The 10,795-nt window shown below is 35.0% G+C and overlaps 2 protein-coding genes across 8 annotated transcripts in view; both read left to right on the forward strand.

Moving 5' to 3' along the window:
* The window catches only part of HIKESHI (heat shock protein nuclear import factor hikeshi), a 28,385-nt gene extending 28,272 nt beyond the window's left edge, over positions 1 to 113 (forward strand). For both annotated transcript variants that reach the window (XM_010973390.3, XM_010973391.3), the window contains exon 5: positions 34 to 113. In XM_010973390.3, coding sequence (XP_010971692.1) covers positions 34 to 88 — 55 coding nt within the window. In that variant the 3' untranslated portion in view covers positions 89 to 113. The remainder of the gene's footprint in view (positions 1 to 33) is intronic.
* Positions 114 to 261: 148 nt separating this feature from the next.
* Positions 262 to 10,795, forward strand: part of CCDC81 (coiled-coil domain containing 81) — a 104,749-nt gene continuing 94,215 nt past the window's right edge. For 4 of the 6 annotated variants that reach the window (XM_045509045.2, XM_074372808.1, XM_074372809.1 and 1 more), the window contains exons 1-2: positions 262 to 1,455; positions 10,688 to 10,780. The gene's annotated coding sequence lies outside the window, so the exon portion shown is untranslated. Of the gene's footprint in view, positions 1,456 to 1,662; positions 4,683 to 10,687; positions 10,781 to 10,795 lie in introns of those variants that run through there. The other 2 variants (XM_074372806.1, XM_074372810.1) reach the window with 2 other exon arrangements.

The following is a 10,795-nucleotide window of genomic DNA, read 5'->3' on the forward strand; positions in this document are numbered from 1 at the left end:
AAATTTCTTGTAAATATGTTTTTTCTTTTGTAGGTATGAAAACTTTCAAAGACGGCTAGCACAGAACCCTCTTTTTTGGAAAACATAATTTGAATAAAATAATTTTTAATGGATTCTGAAATTTGTTGTGTTTTGAAGATAATGACTCCATTTAAAAAGCATGAAGTTGAAAGGATCATGAAGCCTAGGTTTAAAAACTGCTTAGTGACTATGAAGCTTAATTAAAATCTTTATAAAAAATTAAAAACATTGAAAAATGGAAGTATGCTCATCATTAATGACTTTTTTCCCTTAAGCTTAAACTATTCAGAGGCAAAACATTTTGTTTTGGCTATGATTCATTTTTTACTTAAAAATAAAGCATATTCACAATAGCATACCAAATGCATTGCATTTATAATCTTTTATTTATATTTACAGTGGTTTGCTAGAATAGTTAACTTGAAAATCACCGATATGAAAATTTGGGGGACTTTTGAGAAAACATATCCAAGATACATTTTTACATATGGAAAAGTTATTTTCAGTTAGTGTTTCTTAAGATTACAAGTTTTTTCAGTTGAGGAGTTGGTTGTCACTTTATATCAGCAAATTTCATACATTTTTATTTGTTTAGTTAAATTGCCATAATTAATACTGATAAGGTTTTATTTAGTATTGGTAATGTTGTTAGATATTTGTGTATAGAATATAGGATTCATTACTTTTATCTATGAGGATGAAGCCTTTGTGTCTCATTCAAAAGGGAACCCTTTGAACTTATACTGGTGGTGCCCATTGACCAAAAACCACAGGGTCTTACCTGTCCAGTGGTCTTTATAGAAATACAACAGGAAGTATTAATTAAATACAAACTGCCGCTTGGCTTGCCAAGAGGCTATGAAAGACTGTGACTGTGATTGTCCATGACTATCCTGGGTAGTGTATTTAATTAAATTTGTTTGTTGGACTTGCATAGCAGAAGGTGAGTCAAAATTTGAACCACTTTGCACAGCGGAGGATGAGGCAAAATTTGGACCACTTTTCTAATTGTATTACTCTTGCTGGTTGAGTAGTAGTCTTGCACAGTATGCATAAAGAGAGTCAGTTATCACTTCTGAGTGCTTTCTTGAGTAACCAACACCTGCTTCATTTTGGAAGTCTCTTGTTATACTTCTCAAGGAAACACACTATACTGGAGAGAAAAGGGCTTTAAATATTGGAAACTTCTTAATTATTCCATGTAGACAAGACAGGTTTGGGTTTAGGAAGTGGGGGAAAGCCTGGTGTTGATAAAATAATCCCTGATGAATTACAGATTAATATCAGGAATATGAATATATTTTATCACAACAGGAGTGAGCCCGGAGGTGGGCACATTCTGAGGAGAGTTTAATTCCTGCATAGAAGTCTGGAAAATCTTGGAGAAAATGACCAGTGCAGTGAGAATAGCTCCAGCATCTGTTCTCTCCCCTGGTGAGCTTGGTTCTCCTGACAGTGCTGTAATGATTATAGCAGAAGTATTTTGTTGACTTAAAGTTCCAATTTTTGTAAGAATGGAGCTCGGTTCTAATGGTATGAGGAAAATTCAAATTTTAGAAGGGAACTTTGGGAGGAAATTGGTCTCAGGAGTTTAAAGGAATAGCTACTAAATCTTTTTCATTAGAATCTGACAGATTCAGAGTCAAATTCCACTGTGAAAGATTTAATAGCTATTCCTTTAAACTCCTTAGGAGACCAATTTCCTCCCAAAGGTCCTTTCCACCATGTGAGGATACATGGAGACCTCTGTGACCTGGAAGGGGCCCTCAGCTAACCACATTGGCACCTTGATCTTGGACTTTCAGCCTCCACAACTATAAGAAACAAAGTTCTGTTAATTATAAGCTACTCAGCCTGTGGTATTTTCTTATAGCAGCTTAAAGGGACAAAGACATGTTGAAACATTTTCATTAACAAATTTTAACCTAGGAAGAATAAGCTCTTGATTTGTCAAGTTTTCTTTTTTTTCTTGAAGTTTGATTTTTAAGAAGCGTTTTTAGAATAATTTAGAATTAATTAAAATTTGGAGAATGCCAAACAAATTAATTTTTTCTATTATTTTTTTCATGAAGTCAAGGATACCCAGAGACTTTAGGCAAAAAAGACATCTTAGCAGTTTTTTTATGCCTCGATTTGGGAAAGGCAAAATCACAGAGTTGTCAGAGGAGACAAGATACAAACATGAGTCAAAAATATCCAGAGGCAAGAAACAGTCTCCATCAAAAATCTTTATTCGGTATACTAGGAAAAATAGTAACACCATTTATCATCTGTGCCCAATGAATCCACTTTTAAAAATGCTTCTAAGTCACTTCTTGAATAATTTACTGAATAAACAAATAAAAGGCTAGAAAGGGACTTTTTAGAATTTTAAATAATGAGAAAGTAGCAAACCCAAATATGTGTTTCATATTTTCATAGTTTTGATGATGTTAGTACCCGATAAGGAAGTTGTCTTATGAATTTAACTAACTGTGCATGAGTTGTCATATATGAATCTAGAACGTAAATCCATCTTGTCAATGCTGATTCTAGATTTCAGATACCTATCTAGTAGGTTCTACCTTATTACTTTCTGATTGTTGTACTCGCATCATCAAAATGCAATACGTGAAGAATTAATTGAAAACTGACAGCCAATAATTTTGTTGACAAGAGGATGGCTGTCTTCTTAGCTTCATAGTTGTAAGATATTTTCATTTTTAGATTTTAGATTTATGGATTTATTAGAATGATCAAGTAATTTTTCATTTCTGCATCTTCTGTTTATTACCATAATTTTTGTATACACACCTGCTTTCAGCATTTGCCTGCTTAAAAAACTTACTAAGGAATAATTCTCAAAGCATCAAAGTATACAGTGTTTTTTTAGTAAATTCACAGGATTGTGCAACTATCATGATCTAATTATAGAACATTTTCATCCACTAAAAGAAGCTCCATAACCATTAGCAGTTGATCCCCAGCCCCCAGCATCCCCGCCAGCTCTAAGCAGCTACAAATCTACTTTCTGTCTCTGGATTTGCCTTTTCTGAGTATTTTATATACATGGAATCAAATAGTATGTGGTCTTCAGTAACTGACTTCCTTTACTTAGCATAATTTTTCAAGATTCATTCATGTTATATAGCATGTATCAGAGCTTTATTCCTTTTTATTGTCAATAATGTTTACATGGTTATGCCACATTTTATCCTTATTTCAACTGATGGACATTTTGGTTACTTCTGTTTTTTGGCTTTTATGAATAATGTTGCTATGAACATTCATGTATAAGTTTTTATGTGGATGTAAGTTTTCATTTCTCTTGGGTATATACCTAAGAGTGGAATTACTGGGTTATATGGTAACTATGTTTAACTTTTTGAAGAATTGGTAAACTTTTCCAGAGCTTTTACTTTGTCATGAGTAACATATGAAGGTTTCAATATCTCAACATCCTTGCCAACACTAGTTATTGTTTCTTTTAATTGTAAACATTCTAGTGATTATGAAGTGGTTCTCACTCTGGTTTTGATTTGCAGCTTTCTAATGACTAATGATATTGAGTATTTTTCCATGTATTTTTTGGCCATTTGTTTATGTTCTTTGGGAAAATGTCTATTCAGATCCTTTGCCCATTTAGTTTGGTTATTTGTCATTTTATTGTTGAGTTATAATAGTTCATTCATTATATATTCTGGGTACAAGGCCCTTAACAGATATATACTTTGCAAATATTTCTCCCATTGTCTTCATTTTCTTGATGAGAGGAATAGTTGCAACGCAAAAGTTTTTAATTTTGGTGAAATCTAATTTGTCTTTTTTCTTTTGTCACTAATGCTTTTCGTATCATATCTAAGAAAAGATTTATTTATTCTATAAATCTAAGATTTATTCCTGTTTTAAGAGTTGCATAATTTTAGCTCTCATATATAGGTATTTGACTTATTTTGAGTTAATTTTTATGAATGGTGTGAGGTAGGGCTGCAGTTTCATTCTTTGGCATGTGGATATCCAGTTATCCCAACACCATTTGTTGAAACAAGTCTACTTTTGTTAATTTGGGTGTGCAAGCATAAAAGATGAAAGAATATGTGACTGAGATTATTAGGAACTTTAATATTTGCTACACGGCTGCCAGAGTGTTCTTTATAATGTGTAAATCTGATAATCTCAATCCCTAGCTTGAAGTCCTTCAGTAAGTTTTTCATTGATTTCAGAATGAAGTATGGAATTATTACAGATCCTCCTTACCTCTTCAGCTTTATCTCTTAATACTAATTTCCCCCCATCCCCCACCTCACCACCTTTAACTAGTGCATGTTCCACCATGAGTGTATAGCTAGAAGGGCCTTTGTATATGTTTTTTCTGCTCTGCTTAGTATGTTGTTCTTTCATTCCCTTTGCTCTGGTAATCCTTCCTTAGGTCTTAACTTAAATTTCACTTCCCCAGCGAAGCTTTCCCTGACTCCTCAAAACTAGATAGTCTTTTTTCCTCCCTCCTATAGCATTTTGTGACACCTAATCACACTACATTGTTCTTACCTACTTACTTGTCTTTTTGACTTTCTTGAGGTCAGGAGCTACCTTTTTAATTGTTGGCAAATAGTAGATGCTCAATAGTTTTTTGTTTTTGTTTTTTTGAAAGGCTGAACAAGATATGAGAGCTTTGTGGAGAAGTAAGTGCTTTCTTGGTTAAATTGTCCTTATGTTTCTAGTGGTTTCCAACTTGAGGGTTTCAGGAGGATCTACAAAGGAAAAAATTGGGTATGAGGGGTGTTTTGGATTTTTTCAGTAGGGAATGATGCTTCTCAAGACTTTAATTTATCCCCTATTTCTTGAATATGAAATGTGAATATCATATGAAATATGAATATGATTTTTTAAATATGGCATATACTGTGATATTATTCAAAGCGCATTTCATACAGTACTAATTCTGCTAGATACTATGGGGGAAAAGCTTATATGGTCAAATAGTTAAGAAACAGTATGATCTCCCCCTTCTTAAAATTCTAATTGCTACATACTTGCATACTAAAGGCTCTGCAAAATCCTCAGAAAGAAACCTATTTAAACTTGTTTAACTTAGTGTTTTTCTAGCTTATTGGAATATAGAACTCCATTTCAATTTCCCTTTGGCAAATGCAGTGATGTGAGAAATTTAATTGTTACTGTCAGACACTTAATAAGTCTAAATAAGGAATAAAAGTCATTTATACATGTTCTAGCTTAAACATTTTTTGACACAGTTTCATGGCCTGCCATTCCTTTTTTTTTTTTTCCCATTTAGAACCCATTGTGGACCAATGTATTTCAGAGATTTGAGCTATTAGAGCCAAATTCAACTTCTCTGTATTTAATTGATCAAAAAATGGTATTTTCTTACCAGGAACCAGTTTTCTTAGCTCTCAATAGCACTAGCAAATAGCTTTCTTTTCCCAAAGAAGCAAAGGGGTTTTTTTTTGTTTTTTTTTTGTTTTTTTGTTTTTGGCAAAGATGCATAGAGAACAATAAAGCTACATTATATAAATTTATCTTATAAATTATATGAAGGTCAAGGTAATGGCCTCTAGAGCTGTTTAAAACCTGGCTCTACCATTTACTGACTGGTGTGACCTTATGTAGTTACTTAGTTTCTCTGTGTCTTAGTTTTCTTAACTATAGAAGTGACAACAGTATCTGCATTACAGGTTCATTATAAGGTACAGATGAGTTAATTTACACAAAACTCATAAACTGATACCTGGTGTATCCTAAGTGTTCACTAAGTATTAAAATTCAGATTATTAAAATGTATCAGGTAGAATATCAGCAAGGATCACTCACTGATGAAGTGAACTACTATTTCATTACCAGCTTCAAAGAGCACTCAAATTGCTATTTACCTTTGGGACTTTTTATGAATAATGAAATGGCCAATAACTATTTGAATATGTATTGTATTTTAAAAGGAAAATGCATAAATAATAGGGCTGCATAGGATAACTGAAATGTATTTCTTGCTTGGAATTTTACTTTCCTAATGTTGTTTGTGTACTTGAGGTTTGAGAAAAATGTAAAAGTTAGTGGTAGACAAAAGTCCTTCAAAACCTGGGAACCACTAGGCAGAAAAATAAAAGGAGGAATAGATAGTCTGGATAGGCCTATATCGATAAAGGAAATTGAATCAATAATCAATAGCCTTCCCAAACTGAAAGCACCAGGCCTAGATGGATTCAATGGTGAATTCTACCAAACATTTAAGGGAAAAAATTATACCAATTATCTACAATCTCTTCCAGAAGGTAGGAAAAAATACTTCCTTACTCATTCAAAGATCAGCATTGCCCTAGTGCTGAATCTAGACAAAAGCATTACAAGGAAACAAAACAAAACAAAACAAACAAAACTATAGACCAACATATTTCATGGACACAGATGCAAAAATCCTCAACAAAATATTAGCAAATTGAATCCAACAATGTATAAAACAAACTGTATACCAAGTAGGATTTATCCCAGGTATGCAAGGCTGGTTCAACATTTGAAAATCAATATAATCCATCACATCACATCAATAGGCTAAAAAGAAAAATCATGATCATATCAATAGATGTAGAAAAAGCATTTGACAAAATCCGACATCCATTCATGATCAAAATTCTCAGCAAACTAGGAATAAATGGGAACACCCTCAACTTGATAAAGAACATCTACAAAAAGCCTATGGCTAACATCATACTGGTAAGAAACTAGAAGCTTTCTTGCTAAAACAGGGAACAATGCAAGGATATCCCCTCTCACCATTCCTTTTCAATATCACACTGGAAATCCTAGTTAATGCATAAGACAAAGGAAATAAAGATTTACTGATTGGGAAGGAAGAAATAGAACTGTCTTCATTTGCAGATGACATATATGTAGAAAATCTGAAAGAATTGACCAAAAATCTCCTGAAACTATTAAATGATAATATCAAGGTTTCAGGATACAAGGTTAATAAATAAAAGTCAGTTGTTTTCCTATATACTAGCAATGAGCAAATGAAATTTGAAATTAAAAATACATTACCATTTACATTAGTCCCCCCCAAAATGAAATATTTAGGTGTAAATCTAACAAAATTATCTACATGAGAATAACTACAAAACTGATGAAAGAAATCAAAGAACTAAATAAATGGAGGAATATTCCATGTTCATGGATAGGAAGATGCAGTGTTCTCAGGATGTCAGTTCTTCCTAACTTGATCTATAGATTTAATACAATTACATTAAAATTTCATCAGATTATTTTGTGACTATCAACAAACTGATTCTGGAGTTCATATGGAGAAGCAAAAGTCCTGGAATAACCAATTCAATGCTGAAAGAGAAGAACAAAGTTGGAGGATAGTGCCCAACCTCATGACTTATTTTAGCTATAGTAATCAAGACAGTGTAGTATTAGGAAAAGAACAGACAGATAGATGGGTGAAACAGAATGGAGAGACCAGAAATAGACCCATATGAATATAGTCAACTGGTCTTTGACAAAGGAGAAAAGGCAATACAATGGAGCAGAGAGTTTCTGGAACAAATGGACAGCCACATGCAAAAATATAAACCTAGACACAGACCTTATACTCTTCATAAAAATAAGCCTAAAATGGATCATATATCTACCTAAATATAAAATGCAAAACTATAAAACTGGTAGATAATGTAAGAAAAAATCTTGATGAACTTGGGTATGGCAATGACTTTATATACACCAAATGCATGATCCATGAAAGAAGGACTTGATAAGCTGTCAGCAGCCATGGAGCAGGTTTCTGTTTCCCTGTTGCAAATAGGTTTTCTTCCTGAGTACACACTATACCTTTACAGAACTTTAAGCTATTCTTTACTAACTGGTCCCATGAGTGTTCCATAGGCAGAGAGCAAGCATCCAGCCATTGCTCTAGTTAACTCTCTCCCCTGCCCTGCTTATGCCACTGCATAAGTCATCAGGTGACAAAATATCTCAGGAGAGATTCATGTTTCTTTGTCTTTCTGACAAAGCCACTCGTTAGAAGGAAGGTGTTTTAGCCCCTAGTTCCTTTTCTGTCTCACAAATTCTCTTGCATGATATACTCCCTGGGTGTATACATGTGTTTCTTCAGCTTTCCCCTCCATTTGCCTCTGCAGGGAGAGAGGTTCTGTTGAGAGGGGGAGTGCAAGGGGAGTCCATTAGGTGCTTCCCAGCTGCAGCTCATTTTCCCTTAAAATACTCCACATTAGTGTGCTATTATGAGGATTAATTTTCATTCCAGGACTATCTGATCTAATCTACATTAAAAGGGTCTAATCTTCCTATTGATATTTGCCCTTTTCTTTTTCTGGCTTTCATTTCAAAAGAGCCTCACATTATCCTGCACATGACTCTGTTTAAGCCCCCTGACTAATTAAAGCTAGGATTTCAGTGTTTCTCTTTAATCCTTAAGTTTATCCCTTTGATAATGGGATGAGAGGACGGGTGGCCTCATTTTACACCACCACTCTAGTCTGACATTTAGTTGTCTTGCAAACTTGTAAGAAGACAAGACCACAGATATTGACTTGGGCTAACTTAAAGAGAAAGGAGTTATTGGAAGATGATTGGGAAGCTCACAGATTAATGGGACCTGGGGGAGTCACACTTGGAAATGGGCAGGAATCACAGGGGCTGTGGAGGGGTAGGCATTTGGAACGCTGGCAATCTTTGAAAAGCAGGATGGTGAGGAGAGCACGCCTTCTCTGTAGTGTATATCTTCCAGACTTTCCTGTTGTCTCTATGTCACTGGCTCAACACTCTTGAGTCCAAGACAGAGCATCTGATAGCTGAGCTTGGGTCACATGCCTGGCCCCTGGTCCTGTTGAGTTAAGAAGGCAAGGATCTGTGTCCTTCAGCTTCAGTAATGGAATGTAGTCACCAGGAATTACTGTGCCAGCAAGATTACCCACAGTCTGAATGTATGAATTCCAAAAGGAAATCTGGATGCTCTTGGGCAGTCAAAACAAAACAAATTGCCAACCAAAACTGTGTTTCAATGAACCAGTTGAAATGTAGGAGAGAGGGATTAAGAAGTAAGCATGGGAGGAAATGGGGAGGAGGTAAAAGAGCAGGAAACATTCACTCAAGGAAAATTATTTTTTGACAATAGGTACATCTACATACAAGTAATCATGGCTTTTGTCTAGCGTGGTATTCAAAGCTCTCTGAAATCTCAGAGTTTGGAAAGCACATCTTGGTGACTTAAAGTATAGTCACCTTCTTCACCAGATGGTGCTTTACATATAAATAGTGTGATGTGTATCCTGGGGAGGTTCCCAGATACCTGCTTTTTACAAAGTGCTTTAGTGTAACAATCATTTAAGAAATATTAAACCCCATTGGAGATGAAAAATATTAGCCCAGACAAGGGTCCCATGACCTACCTCTACAGACAGAGACGGCAGGGTTTCCCAGTAACCGCTGAGGCTTGGGCACAAGAACATAACAGAAATCTGGAGGGACATTTCAACTTAAGAGAGAACCACAAAGAAGCAGGGAGGCTTGAGAAAGCATGAATGTGTGAAATATGTACACCTAAGTTTAGACTCCACTATGGCTACCTAATTGTTTAGCTTGTTATCTGGCTCATCTCAGTTCTGTATCCTATGACCTGAACTTGGAAAAGTGTACTATCTGTTTAAAACAGTTATTCTGATTCTTTCCCCCTGAATTCCCACTGCTTTCCTTAGCCAATTCGTGTTCTCCAGCTTCCCCATTTTCAGGTATTCTCTTTTTCTGTGTAGAGTTGTACTGGAACTCCTTGCAAAACAGGTGTTACATTAAAATACACCAAACCCCAAATGTTTATGGAACATCTACACTGTATATATAGAAGAATAAGAAAAAACCCATGCCCTATTACTGATGCATTCATTCTGTTTGCATCTTATCCCATAATTTAAAACAACTGTTTATTTGTCCTTATATTAGATACTGTTAGCACTTTGCCTGTGTTATTTCATTCAGTCCTTTACACAACTTAAAATTATTATGATCCCCATTTTACTGATGATGGAACTAAGACTCACAGAAATTAAGTAGCTTGCCCAAGCTTTCCGGAATAGAAGATTAAAGGCCTCAGGCTTAGTTTTCCACTAAATATTCCCATGGCTGTCTTCTTTACATCATTCAGATCTCTCTTCAAATGTAATCTCAGAGAAGCCTCTCTAGAGTAGCCTCCTCACTCTGTCCAATTTTCCTGCCTCACTTTTCTTACTATTACATTGTTTGTATTTTGTTGTCTGTATCTCCCACTAGACTGTGATCTCGGTGAGAATGGGTTCTAGGCTGCTTACCGTTTATTATTCCACTGTGCAGAGCACAGCCTAGCACAAAATAGGAAGCTCAACAAATTTTTGTTTAAGGATTGGTTCTCAATCCCAGAGTCTTAACTGCTATGTTAGATTGTGTCCCTAAATAGGATTAAAAAAATTTAACTTTTAAATGGCCTGATACTGAAGAATATGCTGTGCAAAGGCTGTGCATGCAGTGTGCTAAATAATACGTGCATTGCTGGTCCGTACATTTTTGACATTAGAGTTTAATTTGCACATAGTAAAATAAATCTTAAGCATGTATGCATTTTTAACACCTTTATTGTGGTATGATTCCTGTACAGTAAACTACAAGCATGTATGTATTTTTACAGGTGTATATACTTGTGTAACCACCACCCAGATCTAAATATAGGACATTTTCAGCCCCCAAGGAAATGCTCTGGTTGATGCTCCATCTCCCAGAGGTAAGTTTTCTGAAT

Source organism: Camelus bactrianus, chromosome 10, assembly GCF_048773025.1.
Source record: "Camelus bactrianus isolate YW-2024 breed Bactrian camel chromosome 10, ASM4877302v1, whole genome shotgun sequence".
In the NCBI taxonomy this organism is placed as follows: domain Eukaryota; kingdom Metazoa; phylum Chordata; class Mammalia; order Artiodactyla; family Camelidae; genus Camelus; species Camelus bactrianus.